Source organism: Rhinopithecus roxellana, chromosome 12 (assembly GCF_007565055.1).
Source record: "Rhinopithecus roxellana isolate Shanxi Qingling chromosome 12, ASM756505v1, whole genome shotgun sequence".
NCBI classification, from domain to species: domain Eukaryota; kingdom Metazoa; phylum Chordata; class Mammalia; order Primates; family Cercopithecidae; genus Rhinopithecus; species Rhinopithecus roxellana.
Genome location: NC_044560.1, coordinates 33,996,344 through 34,012,301, shown reverse-complemented (window position 1 = coordinate 34,012,301; position 15,958 = coordinate 33,996,344). Strand labels below are relative to the sequence as shown.

The following is a 15,958-nucleotide window of genomic DNA, read 5'->3' as shown; positions in this document are numbered from 1 at the left end:
CTTAGAAGTAGTGTATATGATATGATAAGAAAAAGTCCAAATTTTGTGTCAGATGATCTGAGATTGACTGATTTTTAGACAAACCATTTAACTTTATTGAGCTTTTGCTCAGTTACCTATAAAATGGTGATAGGCGATAATAATTTTTCTCCCTGACATTATCTCATGTGTGTGAAAGACACATATGAGTGTAGACAGTCAGTATAAATACATCACATACTGTACTCAAAAATACAGCCCAGTGAAGCTAATCCTTTCTTCTCTGCTCCGTGGAGTTCAAATATTGTAAGGGAAGAACACAGAGATTTTAAAAGTTGAGTCTTATTTACAAAGAACCATTCACATGTATCTGTAAATGTATGATTGATTTATGTTTTAATAATCAAGAAACAGGAAACAAATCATTTCAGGTGAACATACAAGTAATTTTATCAACATAGCATTTGCAGAGAAAGAATTAACTTATTCAAAATATCACAATACTGAATTTCACAGTCAAATTCACATGCAGATTGTAGAATTATGTTGTGGGATGTTTTGATGGAGTATGTTAAATATAAAAGTAATCCAAAGCAATTACCACTTAGCACATTGTACCAAACTAATTTTTCAAAGGGATTAATAAGTTTACTATCTTTCCCATAAGGTGCGATGTATTCAAAGTGCTCTGTAGCATTGAGGTTGAAATCAGGAAACAAATACTGTTAGAGCTCCACAGTAATACAGCTCAGTAATAAATGAACTTGAATATAATGTAGTTGAAATCTACTCATAAAACTTTAAGACAGATGATGGAGATTTATGATGTGCAGTGAGTAATATCCTTTAATAGGGAGTAGGGCAGAGGGACTTCGTGCATGTATCCATAAAATCATAATAAAAGTAAGTTTAAGATTGACTTCACCACTTTTATATTGAGTGCCATTTACTAGAGAAAGAGACAGATAAATGAGAAGACAGGAAAAGATAGACATAGAGAGGCAAAGAAAGAAAGTTCAAAATGCCTCTGTAGTTGGCTTTCCAACTGAGACTAATCCTCAATACAATCAATAGTCCATGACAGCAGTTTTCAGACATCAGTGTACATCAGTATTACCTGGAGGGCTTGTTAAGCTATGGATTACTGGACCCAACCAAGAGTTTCTAATTTAGTAGGTAGGAGACAGAGGCTGGGAACAATTTCCAGGTAATGCTGGTGTGCTGATCCTTCTGATCAAGGGACCAGTCTACTATCTGGCCCAGTGTATTTTTGATCATTGAATGACTCCATTACACATTAAAATGGAAAATACTTATTATGATAATATGACCGGTCCCTAGGGACCTTGAGTGTAGTGTGGCCAGCATGGATTATATGATGATTTAGAGCAGTGGTTCTCAACCTTGGCTACATAGAAGAATCAAGCGAAAAGTTAAAAATATATATATTGATGCGTAGATCCACCTAAAATGAATTAAATCTGAATCTCTGGGGTGGGGAAAAGGGTTGAGTCATTTATAAAAGTGTCCCATGAAAATCTAATGTATATTCTGGCTGGAAAATCACTGCTTAAGGAAATTATTTTACCTTCTCACATAGAGAAATGGTAGATAAATACATGCGCTCTGGGGCACTGGTTATGTCTTCGAGGAACTGAAAACCCCTAGGAGGCAGGCTGATACACAACTAGAAAATAATACCAGGGAGTAATTTAGAATGCAATTGCAACTGTTGATTTATAATGAACTGCAAGGTTAGTTCAAAGGTTTGAAATAACAGAACTTGGGAAGGTGAACAGTACACCCATTTAATCCAAGTTTCTTTTCCATTTAATGACATCAACTAAAGAGTCTAGAATGTTGGCATAATGCTGATGTGCTATGCCTACTGCTATAATTATTATACTTATTCCACTTAGCTAAATTACTTACTACTTTTATTTAAATCTGAGTGGCCCTATAAATAAGGCCCCAGGGACAAAATGCTGGAAGCTACCACTTTACTAGTCTACCCCAGAAAGCAGAACTACAGAAACACACACACACACACACACAAACAAAGAGCATTTTGAAATAAGATTTTTACTTTGTTATTCTGGCATAAATTAAAAGAATGACTATTTCTAAGTATAAGTGAATATACATGCCAAGAAATCTTTTGCTGGAAGAACTTAGAGATTTGGAGCAATTTTAGTTTTGAGTGTGCGTGGGAGGACCTTTAGAGCTCATTTTCACAGGCCAATTCATTAAAGCCCCAAACCACAGATTTTAAGTAAAAGTCCCATGTATGAAATTGAGATTGTGGAATTGATTGGGGCTCTGTATTGTAAAATAAAAATGATTTTAAACAAACCCCTAACATTACAAACTGGGCCTTCCAGTGATCTTTGGTAAAAGTCAAACATTTGAAAATTATCACTTGCATTTGAAAATGTTAGGTGTGTAGAATGTGTAACAGCCTCACAAGTTTCTCTCTGAGGAACCACTGCTCCTAATAAGGGTCCTACAGATCTACTTGAGCTATTCTCGAGGTGCTTACTGAGCTACTGACCAGGGCTGACAGACTGGGAATCATCTCAGACAAGCGCAACCAGCAACTAAAAAGAAGAGAGAGAAAAAATCAAGAATCCTGGTGAGATGCTTGGGTGAATCTTTCTCCACTCTTTACATCTTCCAGAAGACATCTTTAAATCATTCTGAAAAACAATAAAAAGGATAATAGTACCAGGATAAAAATCACTCACAGTAGTAGAAACTGGACACTGAGAATGTGAGGGCATTAAGGAAATAGCAGAATATGCAAAAAAAATTTTAATCTTTAGTTCCACTCTTCAAGATTGATATATTTAAATATTTTACATACAGAATGTAAAATATTTTATATACTTAAAATATTAAATATAGAATGCTTATATTTTACATATGTAAAAATGAAATGTATTAAACTTTGCAAAACTGCAGAAATGAAAGGACAGGACCCACTTAAAGGCAAATGATTACAAACAACCTTCATTTCATCCTTTAAAACACTAAGGTGGAAATGAATTGTGAAATAGAGTTTGATTCTTTACTTTTATGGTCTGTCCTTTGTGGCACATTCTCCTCTGTATTTTCTCTTTGGGGTCCTATCCGGGAGACACACATCTCACTACTGGAGGGAGCTGCCTTGCAAAGACTGAGTATGACTTGTCACACCGGGAAGAGCAGTGGGTCCTGTGTGTGCTTTGGCCCCTCCTTCATCTTTTCCAGCCCCTTTCCTGACAGGCTCAGGGCTAAGTGACACAGAATTGAAGCCTGTGTGTTTATATGTGCACAAACACCAATAAAGGGACAAGCCAGCCCCAAGGGGAGGAGACCCACCGCAGGGCTGCTATTTAATTCAAACACATCAGGCTTAAACTCACCGTCTGCCAGCAAGTCTCTTAGGCCTGCATGTTTTGGGGAGAAACATCTGCAGTCTCGCTTTCTCCTTGCACCATATGCTGTTGCTTCTCTTGGGTTGCAGTGAAATCAGCCTTCACAGGAAGTGCTGCCATCGTCTGTAGACTCTCTGGACTCACTTCCCTCTCTCCCTCCCGTGATAATCCTAATCGAAATTTTTCAGCTGCTCCCGACTCCTGCCTCCCATCGCCACTCCCAGTGGCTGCCTCCTGGCCCTCTGACCCTCCTTCTTGCTCCTGTCCAAGCCCTGAGGTCTTCCCTTCCAGGACTCCTGGAGTGCCCACCCCAGTCTCTGTTGTACATGTAACTGTCATCTCCTCTACTGCTGGCACTTCCTCCCCACTCCGTGCTAATTCCTCTACCACCACCCTCCCTGCAGCTGCTGTTTTTCCTACTAACTCATCCTTTTGGTGCCAGCTTTCTTCCTCAGCAACATCTGAAAAGGGGGAGGCTTTATTTGCTATTGTTTTCTCCTCGGCTGTCTCCGAACCTGCCAACGCCTCCCTCTCCTCTGCGGCTGTTTCTGCCGTTTCCCTACCTCCATGTAGATCTTCCTCAGCTACAACCTTTCCTCCTCCCATGCCCTCATTCTTTTCTGTGTTTCCTCTGCCTTCCATGGCCCTGTCCCCTTCCGAGTTCCTGTCCCGCATCGCTTCTGCCCCCAGAGTGCACTCTTTGTCCTCTTCCTTCTCTGGGTCCTCACCCATCGCTTCCTGCCTGAACTTTTCTGCGGTCACGGGATCTTCCTCAGGAACAGCTTCCTGGGTCCTTAGCATGACATCCGCTCCTCCTTGTCCTTCAGCCCTCCCCTCCAGTCCTGCGCAGGAGTCGTGATCTTTGGCTGTCAGCTCCTCTGCCTGGCCTGTGGCTGGGATCAACCCCTCAGGGGCCTGCACCTTTCCTGCTGGCTCACCTTCAGGAGCTGCTAAGGGCCCTTCTGCATCCTGGCGGGGCCTCTCTTCCAGAGCCGTATTCTCCCTGCTGGACAGCTCTTCTCTGTCTTTGTGCTTCGTGTCTCTGGCTTCGCTCAGTCTTTCTCCTCCTCCTTCTTTCCTCAAAGCTGTTATGTTTTCCAGCGACTTTTCAAATCCAGGCGTTGCTTCAAATATGGGAACCACTGTGTCTTTTAGTGAATCTTCTCCTAGAAGCCCTGGATTGTCAGACAACTCAGATGCCTCCACAGGTGCTTCGTTCTCAGCATCAGATCCCATTTCATTTGGGGGGGCTTTTGTCTCTTCCTCAGATCTTACTTCCGTCTCTGTTTTCCCCTCTTCTGCTTTAAGTTTTTGCTCTTCTTTAAAAGCGTCTTCATCCTTGAGTGCATTTACCCTTGTCACCTCTTCTCTCTCAGAGTCAGTTTTCCTCAGAGGTGTTTTTGGCCTCTCAGCTTTCTTTCGCTCTCTTGCTACATCTAATTCCTTGGGTAAAACTTCTTTCCTATCATCTTCCCTATTAGCTTCTGCCTCAGTCACCATCTGTTCCCCTTCCACATCTTCCTTGCAAAGGTCTTCAGGGCTGCCCTCCGAAACCTGCCTCCGGCTTGCCTCTGCCTTTCCTGTGAAGGGGCTCAAGGCTGTTTCTGTTCTCATAACCTCCTTTCTCTCTTTGGCTGGTTCCTCTCCCCCAAGAATTGCCTCTTCATAACAATCCTCTCTCTTTGGTGCTGTGTCCTCCATGGGTCCCGTGTCCTCTAGGTCTATGGATGCTTCCTCTTCACTTTCCCTGACATCATTCACAGCCACCCCACCCTCAGCCTCTCCCTCCTCCGATGTTGCTGCATCTCTTAGGGCTGCTGCCTCCTGAAGATCCTCCGAGTTCAGAGCTGCTGCTTTATTTGCAAGCACTGCCTTCTTCAAACCCTGTTCCCCTTCAAAAGCTGCCTCGTCTGTCTCAAGCACTGTGAGCATCAAGGCCTGCTTTTCAGGAGCCTTATCTTTACTCAGACCCACAGCATCTTTGGCTGCTGCTTGTCCTATGGGGTCTGAGCATGTTTCACCCACCCTTCTGGCCCCTTCTGCTTCTGCTGCTGTCTCTGCCCCCCTTTCTATGCCTGGAGGGATCTCCCCTTTTTCTGTAAACTCTTCTGCCAACTCTGACTGCTCTGCTGTTGGCTTCCATGCCCTCAAGGGAGCCTCGTGAACAACTTCTGCTTCTCCCCACAGGGCTGCCTCCCCTTTTCCCTGTACTATGTCAGCATCTCTGTGCTGGGGCCCTTCATCTTCCTCCTTTGCTCCTTTCTTCTCCAGTGTATATGTTTCTTGGGCCAATTGCTGGGATTCCTTGTTTGAGTTAATTGCTGCTGTTTTATCCACCACTAAATTCATTCTTGGCGCTATAAAAATGAGGTTAGAAATCAAGGTTACTTTAATCCAAGTGAACAAGGGATGAGACATTATAATCTTATATAACACTTATTTACAGTGTGAGATATTTATATGTGATATCACAAGGCCATTGTGTTATATATAAAACAATTTTCCATTGATTCTAGGATGCTGACTATAACATGCACCATGACTTAATAATGGTTTTTCACTATGAAAAGAAATGTCTTCAAATTTAAGGAATACATTGATATTAAAGAAAAGCTGAACATCAGAGATGTTTAACATAAGCAGCAATAAGCAAAAAAATTATGATGTCCCCATGTCTTGGAATCAATAAAATCTCCACCTCACTCTTTCTCTTGGCTTCCTCTTTCTCTCTCTCACATACATACAAGATTCCTTTCTTAGAAATAATAATAAGTGGAATGGAAAAAATTATGCAATAAGAAAAATAGTGAGTATTTAATCTTCAAATAAATTATTATTTTATTTGTCTCTTTTTCTTTCTTTCTTTCTTTCTTTTTTTTTTTTTTTTTTCAAGCAGGGTCTCTCTGTGTCACCCAGGCTGGAGGGCAGCGGTGTGAACATGACTCACTTCAGTCTCGATTTCCTGGTCTCAAAAATCCTCCTGCCTCAGCCCCTCGAGTAGCTGGGACCGTAGGTGCATGCCACTATGCCAGGCTACTTTTTTTGTTTTGTTTTGTTTTGTTTTGTTTTGTTTTGTTAGTAGAGACAGGGTCTGTCCATGTTGCCCTGGCTAGTTTCAACTCTTGGGTCTCAAACTCCCAAAGTGTTGGGATTACAGGTGTGAGCCACTGCATCTGGCCCTGAAATCATTATTTTCTGCAGCAGCATAATATGTCTCTCTTCTGCCTATGTTTTCTGGAACTCACATGGGCCTTTAGCAACACAATCATTATACAGTGTGAACTGATGATTCTCACTCCCAGATGATAAGCTACTATATCTAGATTTAGTCATCACAAATTGGTGTCTTTAGTAAAAAGTCTTACCTTTGTAGCTCAAGGTAAGACTTTTTACTAAAGACACCAATTTGCATTACCTTTCACCTGTGTTCAGAAGCTAATTTGCCTTTGGCAAAACAGGATTACAAAGCAAGACAGGACTTTGTAGACTGGGACAGTTTTCAGCCTAAATACTCTTCTTGAAGTACAAGTTTTCACCCATAATTTCCTGGCAAACCTGGGTGCACAAGCTATCAGAGTTCATAGTTCAATAAATATAGGTTTGATATGTTTTTTAATAGCAACAAGTGGATTTTTTTATTATTAAATGAAGTTATATATATTTTGCAAGCAAAATAAGTAAAGAAAGGCATGTTATGCCAAACACTTAAAGCATTTCAACTTCCCAACTGCAGAATAGGACTTAGGGAGCTGGAAGCTTTGAAAAAGTCATCCTAATAATTTATATCAATTTAATCTTTTCTCATTTATTAAAAAAAAAAAAACACTTGACTAGATTTTATAAAATTAGTTAACATACCAAGATGTCAAACTCTAACTTAAAAAAAAAAAAAAAACAACTTGTAAAGTAGGCAAGTATGATGTTCCTCATTTGTTTTTTAGTTGCTTGCCTTCTTGGCTAGCCATCTTACCCCCAACATCATCAGCAACAATCTACCAGAAGTCTGAAGTCCTTATCTTACTCACTTCTCTACTTTATACCCCGTCCAAGGCTGTCTTATTTCATTACCTCTTCTAACACAAAAGATGCTTATCGTTTGTTGCGTTTCCTCGGTCTCTTGCCAGCTATTATGATAAACCATTTTGAGGTAAAGCAATAATAGCTGATATTACATTTCCCTTAAAATGTGTTTGGAAGGTAATTTGTGATGTCTCCTTTCAAAGGAGTAAAATAAAAATTTCAGGCCTATCAATAGGGCTGAGGTTGACTTTACAGGTCATCCTCTGCTTATCACAGCAGTTATTTCCTAACTTTTACCTAAAATCTTCCAAAGCGATATGTAGAATCAAATATTGGTTCACAGAACATGTAGCCAATTCACCTGAGAGAATATGGTCCATTTTATTTCATTACAGATTATTACCGGATTTGAAACAAAATTAAATTGAAACAATAGGAAACAATAATGTCTGTCAAGTCTCTTTAATAGTGTATCTGCTACTATTCAAATTCCTGCATGAAAGTATATAAAAAAGTCCTCTGTTTTTCTAATCTGGTTTCTAAATTTATGGATTAATTAAGGAACATTCAGGGAAACAGGGAAATAAAATTGCCTAGCCACCATGTAGTAATATACTATGCCTAAATTTTAGGAGAGAAAGTGCTAATGGCATCCAGCTGAGATATTATATGAACACACACACACACACACACACACACACACATACACACACTATAAGGGAGCCAGACATGACATTCCTCAAGCAAGAGAGGAAAGAGTATTGAAGCTTTTCTAAGAAATATTACTATAAAAACATGACATGTTTTTTGATGGTAACCCCATGGGCTTTTGAAAAATATTTAATATGGGAGAACAAGTAATATTCACAAACAGTGGCAATTTGATTTAGTGGAATGAGTGTGTACTTGGAAGTCAGACTAACCTGGGTAAAAAAACGCCAGCTCTGTCATTTACTAATTGTACAAACTTGGGAAATAACACCTCTCTAATCTTTCATTTTCTTATCCATGAAATGGGAATAGCAATGCTGTACTCACAGAATCCTTTGACAGTAAATGAGATAATTTATGCAAAATGCTTAGCACAGTTCCTGACATAAAGAAAGCCCTAATAATCTTCCTTGCACACACCTTTCATTGCTTACAAATAATTAGATTTTCTTGCTTGAATGCAATTTGACCAATAATAACCAGTATCTCTGCATTGAAGAATAAATATTTGGGAAGGTGCACCTGAATTCCTCTAGTTGAATGCCCACTATAAAAGATGTGGGTTCTCTAAGCTCAGGGTCCCTCTGCTGTAACTCAGCCCACTGCACAATCAAGTGTTACCTGCTCCTCTTCATGTTGCCAAGGGAGATTTGGAGCTCAGGGAACCAGCATAAATACAGGTACTCTGGCTACTGCTATTTGCTATGAGCAATACAGTCCTTTTTCTCTGACCCAGGTGTCTTATGTCTTCTGCCATGATCCATAAAACTGTGGCTGGCTAAGTTATTGCTTGAAAGAAGGGTAAAATCTCAAATGCCTCACAATGCTTGATGACAATTACTAAAATTGAAGGTGGGATAAAGTGACCATATGATGAATAAATGAATATATTTCCCTGCTCCCATACACATAAATATATTCAAATCAGGGCATATTTTAAAGGTCATTCAATAAATACCAGAAAGCCTAGTGATTTCAAGAACATGGGAAGTTTGACCAGATTTATGTGAGTCATGGTCTGTTGAATCACTCTAATTGGAACTCTTGTAGATGGAATACTTACCACCAAGAGCCAGGTCATAGGCTAATGGAAATAAATCCTTTCCTAGTTAAAAAAGAAAAGAAAAGAAAAGTTCAAATGAATCACTGTGAAATGTACCATCCTTCTCTATCTCTCCAGTTGGATCAGTTAAGGCAAATTCACCTAGCTGTTCAACTGTCTGAGAGGCAGGCTATTGAAATAAGACTGATGTGAAAATTCCTACCGATATTGTATAATCTAACATTCTTTTATTTAATCCTAGACATCAATATATTCAAAAAAGAATAATACATTTTTACTTGATGTTAGTTGTAAAGCTCCCCTTAGGGCCTGTCAACTACTTCTGGCCATGCTATTCATTAGTTGAAAATTAGAAAAAAAAAGGTGGCCGAAAGAAGAAACAAGAATAAAAAGGGTGGAAACAGGCCATTTTTTGCAGAGGATTTCTGAAGGTCGTTCCTAGGTAATGATGTGCCCTTACCGCCACTTGTGTCAACCTCCAGCTTCCTCGGTGGCTTCCCACACTCATCTTCACTGCTGACACCAGACTCAGCATCATAGTGGCAGTGGTAGTCCGATGCCAAGACTTCTGCTATTATCTGTCCAGCTTATTGGATGTCACATAAAATATCAAAAGGTATAAAAACAGGTCATGGGAACATTGTTGAGCCATTTCACATAATTTAAACAAGTGGTTCAATTTAAATGCATTTACATTAAAATGTAACCTTGTTTTAAAAATCTCTGAAGCATAAACAACTCCCAAGCTATGATTTCAAAAAGAAAACACAATACACAAGAGAAGATCATGAAGTAAAGAAATCCATGCAGAGAAATACTTGCATTAAAAAAGGAGAGAGCGAGTAGCCATGAGCAGTGATAGATTTGCCAAATGAACATGCAATGAAATGATTGAAAAAAGCAGTTTAGTTGCATTTTCCCTTCTAGGAATATGTGCCATGGCTTTTATGACACCAATCATCACTGCTTTTTTAAATTACTAAAACTACTAGAGCTGACTACACTACGAGCATTTCATCCATTAGTAGATTTTAGTGATTTGACCCCAATATTCACTCCATGTGGACAGAAGCAAAAAAGCTATTACACAATTCCTATAAATTTGACAGTAAAAGCTATTATAGAAATTCGTGTTATCTGTAGTTGGTTACTAGCATAGACTTCAGGATCACAGAGACCTAAATTCAATTCTCATATTACATACTAACCATATCGCATTGAGCAATTGCTTTGGCCTAAGCCAATGCCTTGGTTTACCCATCTGTCAAAAAGAGCTATCTACTCAAAAGTTCTTGAGAGGATTAAATGAAATAATATAGAGAGAGCATCTTCATCTTCCACTTACTAGCAAGTGTCTAGGCACTTAATAAATACCAGCGATGATGATGATGATAATGGGCATTTCTAAGTGTCATCACCCAATGTGGTATGATTCTAGGTCAAAGTGTAAAGTCAATTAAGTTTGTCTTTAGTTTCTGACAATTCCCTTTCTACAACTCTTGCTTATCATCTGATGACCCATATCATAAATCCCATAAATCTCTGACATTATCATTATATCACCTCCTTGTTAACAAGTTATTTCAAATAACACTAGACTTAGATCTGTCTTCTGGGATAAGAACATGGTATTTCTGAAACTAACTAATTTCTTTCCTTTCCTTTCTTCCTTTCTTTCCTTTTCTCCCTTTTTCCTCCCTTTTATCCTTTCTTCCCTCCCTCCATTCCTTCCTTCCTTCCTTCCTTCCTTCCTTCCTTCCTTCCTTCCTTCCTTCCTTCCTTCCTTCCTTCCTTCCTTCCTTCCTTCCTTCCTTCCTTCCTTCCTTCCTTCCTTCCTTCCTTCCTTCCTTCCTTCCTTCCTTCCTTCCTTCCTTCCTTCCTTCCTTCCTTCCTTCCTTCCTTCCTTCCTTCCTTCCTTCCTTCCTTCCTTCCTTCCTTCCTTCATCCTCCCCTGATATTCTGTTACAGTGGATACAACGACTTTACTTTGAGAAAACGGAACTAGAATGCAGCTTCTTGCTTCTTTTAAGGTGAACTACTAAGGGGTAATTACTTACTGACTCCTCTGTATTTGGAAACAAATAGTGGAATACCTGCCTCAAATCGGTTTTGAAGGGAAAATTGTGACTTAACAATGTTAAGAGAACAAACAGAAATGAAAAGGGGGAATAATATAGTTCAAATATATTCTCTTTTAAAAATATTTGAACATCAGTTTTCCTCATTTATCCAATACAACAAAAGTTTTTTACAATAAGAGTTTAGAGATGATATTGACTCATGACAATGATGTAATAGTTGGATTTGCTATCAAGTTTTCATTTTAGAAACTTGATAAACATAATACATATGAGTTAAATATCATCCTTTCCTTTCTTCCTTTCTTTCCTTTTCTCCATTTTTCCTTCCTTCTCTCTTTCCTTCCTTCCTTCCTTTCCTTCCTTCCAGTATAATGTGAATACTGTATATCTAGAGAGTTCAAATAAGCAATGTTTTAGGTTTTACATATAAATTTATTTGGCAATTATATGAAGCTTTATTCCATCAGTGCTAAGACATCAAAGTTTTGTCCAAGTAGTTCACAGGGTATAAAAATATAGTGTACAATATTGATAATAAACAATAATTACGCAATTAGCAGCTACTGAACCAAAAGACTACTATAAGAAGCCAAACAATACTAACATCTTCTGAAAATTAAAACTCACTCAGAAATGATAGTGAAGCTTGTAGTCCCTCTGTCTCAGGGATGTTATCACCATTTTCCCACGTCTGCTGGCTTGCCCCTGGAGGATTAGCCTTTGGAAGTAGATGAGAGCCTGTATAGTTAGGTGTTGCCTATTTTGAGTTCAGTATGAGTGGAATGCTGGCCTAAGTATCAAGGACTTACTAGGTGTGAAACCAGAAAAGGCTTCACTTGGTCATTTTTTCTCAGATGTTCTTCTGAAACTGAAACTTAAAAGCAAGAACTTGGCTGGTGTCTAACCCCAACTGTTTTCCACCCATAGTAAAAGAGGACTGTGCATGCTGAGACTCCCATTTCAGCAATGCGACACATCACTTTGTTGCCTCTCTCTATTTAGCCCTTCATCCCCTAAGGCTCCTGTCTTTTACCTATCGATAAAGGTGACCACTAGAGGCAAAGGTGATTGTCAGTTCTCACAGCATTAGTTGCAAAATGGAATTGTCACACATAAAAAATTTCTTAGAGAATAAGCTTTTTTTTCACTCAAATGATATAATGATACTTTAAGGTATTTTTTAAAATATCAAAATATTCTTATATTACAATGTCAGCTTTTTAGTATAAAAACAAGTATGTTTTAATATGTATTGTATTTTCCCTAAATATGGAGATGGTATTTAGATAGATTATCCAAAGCTTGAAAAAATTAAAGGATACAAAGAAGAAAATAATTATCATAGTTTCACTACTCAGAGAAGGCTACTAGTTAACATTTTAATAGATTTCCAAGTATTTTTTACTAAATTCTTACTAAAGGTAGCACTTAATATCCAACTTTATTAATTTAGAAATGTATTGTGACTATTTTCCCATATCATTAAATTTAAAAGACTCTTCAGTAACACATAAAACATTCTAATAAAGTCTTACTAAATTTCGGTTCATCAATGTCTATTGTTAAATATTGAGCTATTTCTATTATTTTGTGATTATAAAGCTATTTTAAACACTACTTATAATCATTTTTACACATATTTTTGACTATTCCCTTAGGACACATTCCTGGAATAGGAATTGCTATGAATCTTTAGAAGCTTTTTATACATATTTCTAAATGTTCTTTTAAAAAGGAGGTGGGATGAACAATGTCGTCAATAATGACTGAAAGGCCTATGTGCCTGCACTATTTTCACAATTTCCACCAATTCTTTCTTTATTTGATATTTTAGTAATTGAAAAGTAGTGGCAAGGATAGAGCTTTCAATATTAGCAGCAAACTTTCCTTTTGTGAATTTCCTGCTATACAATGTACACTCTTCTGTTATGATGTTTGCCTCTTTATTGATTTGTAAGAACTCTTTATGTATTACAAACATCAATCATTTTTTCCAGCTTTTATTTTAGATTCAGGAGGTACATATGCAGGTTTCTTACATGAGTAAATTACATGTCACTGAGATTTGGTGTGCAAATGATCCCATCACCATGCAGTGAACATAATACCCAATAAGTAGTTTTTCAACCCACTTTTCCCCACCTGGTAGTCCCCAATGTCTATTGTTCCCATCTTTATGTCCATACAAACATAAATTTTTTGCATATCCATCTTGCAAATATTTCCTCCAGAGTTTGTTTTCCTGTATAGTCGTGTGTTATTGCTGTTATTGCTGCTGCTATTGCAAAGAATCTCACATTACTCAGTACTATTTCTTCCAAATTAATGAATTGTTTTCAAATCCCAAACTATTACTGTTAGGATTTACAGACATTCTACATCAAATTTTGGATTTAATCTGGCAAAAATTATCATCATCTTTATATTTAGTCTTCTATTCAAATAGTGGGAGTGATTTCCCATTTATCATATTTCTCTTTCATCCTCTTTGTGTGGAATAGCATGTTTTTCTTATTGTCCATATATTAGGTTCTTCCTTCTTATAAGTTTCTTAAAGTCTGTTTATGAGTACTTCTCCGTTGTGGTTTATTACTTTTGTTGTTGTTGTTAGAGTTTCAGTGGGTTGGTAGTTTGAGGCTATAGTTAGAAATTGGTCACCTTACAAATACCACTTGTTGGCACTAATAATTGCAATTAATTAATTATCCAGTGAATTGTTCTTTTCTCTTAGATCCAAGAATTATTTAGAGTACTGCTTTTAAATTTTCCATTTTTCTGGTGAGAGTTAATTATATTTTGTAAATAATTTATAGTTTTATTGCACTGTTATCATGTAATGTGGATTCAACAAATTCTGCTCTGTGCTGCTTTAAAAAAAGGCACATGGAGAATAATAGTTACGTGATAGACCAACCTTCTAAATCACATTAATCATTTTTTCTGTGTCCTTATGTATTATGAAAAGGACTGATGTTTATGTTTAAATACAAATGAGAGTTATTCATTTTGTATTTTCCATTAAGAGAGTGGTTAGCTTCTTGAATGCTCTTAAATCCCACTGGGATGCAGATCTTCCTCACAAATGTTAAGCTGAAGTAGTTTCCAATTCCAATTCAGTGACCCAAGAGCTAAAGGAGAAAGGTAAGGAAAGTGGGTCTTTGAACCTTCTTAGCAGAAATGTAATTCACTGCATTACTTTTCTATGGTTGCAAGAGCTTCCAGGCTTGGTTAGACACCTACTCTTGACATTGCCATCTTCTTTGTTAGGGAAGTGCCTCTATGAATTCAGGGGAGAAGACCCTCTACCCATCAGTGCAGCTGACTTTTTGTTGGCGTTGCCTCACAAACTTTCCGGGGGGGGTGGCAACAGTGAAGAACACTGAACAGTTAGAGGCCAGCATACCGGCTTTCTGCGTCCTCACAGCTCACCCCTGCTTCCAGCCTCTTCTGATCCTTTAAGTCTAGGATGATTTCTTTTTAACTTCTATGAGGACACTCCTCTTTCTCGTGGGAAAGAAACACATGATAACTCCTGATGTCTTTCTCTAATTTGCCCTCATGTAGCAAATTCCTTGGATTTTGTGACATTTGGATGGTACCTTCCTTAGATACAAAAACACTTTTTAAACTTTGTGAAACGTTTCAACTGCTATTTTTATACTTTCTTCCTCATTTAAAATAGAACAGGGAGAAAGAAATCAGGTACTTGAATTCATATTACCAAATGAAGTAAATTTCACAGTGTTTCTAATTAACATTCTCCTTAAAAGTCGATTTATAGCCTTCATATCACTTGCTGCTATAGAAACTTAGAAATTCACTGCAATAATTCAGCTGCTTTTGTGGAAACAAATCAAATCACATATAAAAATTCAGGCCATCACAGGTGGGATGTAAAAGTTGACACTTTAATATCTACTAGTCAAGATGCAAATTGAATTATTAAATATTTACTAAATAAAAAACATTCTTATGATCATTTTGAAGCATTATTTATGTGGTTTAAATGAATAATTAGGAATTTTTCAGGTATTCTTTAACATAAACTTTGATTTAACAAAAAATGCTTAGAATGACGATGATGAAAGTTGTAATTTTTCAGGTCTAACATAGTTGCAGGTTAGCATTTTCTCTTTTCTAATTTTTTTTTTTTTTTGGTAATTCTGTGCTTATTTTGTTTATTTCTTTCTCTTTTCTCCCCTGACTCTCCTACAATTTTACATATCCTCTAGGCCATTTTTCTCCTTTAAAACAATGTAAAAGGGGCAGAACAAAGCCACAGTATTTCTGTCCTGTAATTGCCTGTTCTCCATGGTAAAGCTTTAGATGTCATTGTTGGCCAGAGCAGATGAAAAGAAAAATATGCAGAGGAATAAGAAGGAAAGTTCAATAAATCATACAAGAACTTCAATGTACTGTATATCTTGGGGCTTCAGGGGTTTTGTTTGTTTGTTTGTTTTTACAGTACAGGAGTCCCCTTATCTACAGGGTACACAATTCACAACCCCAGCAGATGCTTGAAACAGTAGGTAGTATCAAACTCTATATATACTATGCTTTTTTCTATACATGCATCCTTATAATAAAGTTTAATTTATAAATTAAGCACATAAGAGATATGACAATAATAATAAAATAGAAAATTATAACTATACTATAATAAAAGGTATGTTGATATAGTCTCTCTC

At 37.5% G+C, this 15,958-nt stretch overlaps 1 protein-coding gene across 1 annotated transcript in view; it reads right to left on the bottom strand.

Annotated features, from left to right (window-relative positions):
• Positions 1-346: 346 nt before the first annotated feature.
• The window catches only part of ERICH3 (glutamate rich 3), a 114,101-nt gene continuing 98,489 nt past the window's right edge, over positions 347-15,958 (bottom strand). Inside the window, exons 13-15 of the mRNA XM_010381098.2 lie at positions 9,190-9,231; positions 3,384-5,752; positions 347-2,675 (exon numbers count right to left, since the gene is read on the bottom strand). Coding sequence (XP_010379400.2) covers positions 3,402-5,752; positions 9,190-9,231 — 2,393 coding nt within the window. The 3' untranslated portion in view covers positions 347-2,675; positions 3,384-3,401. The remainder of the gene's footprint in view (positions 2,676-3,383; positions 5,753-9,189; positions 9,232-15,958) is intronic.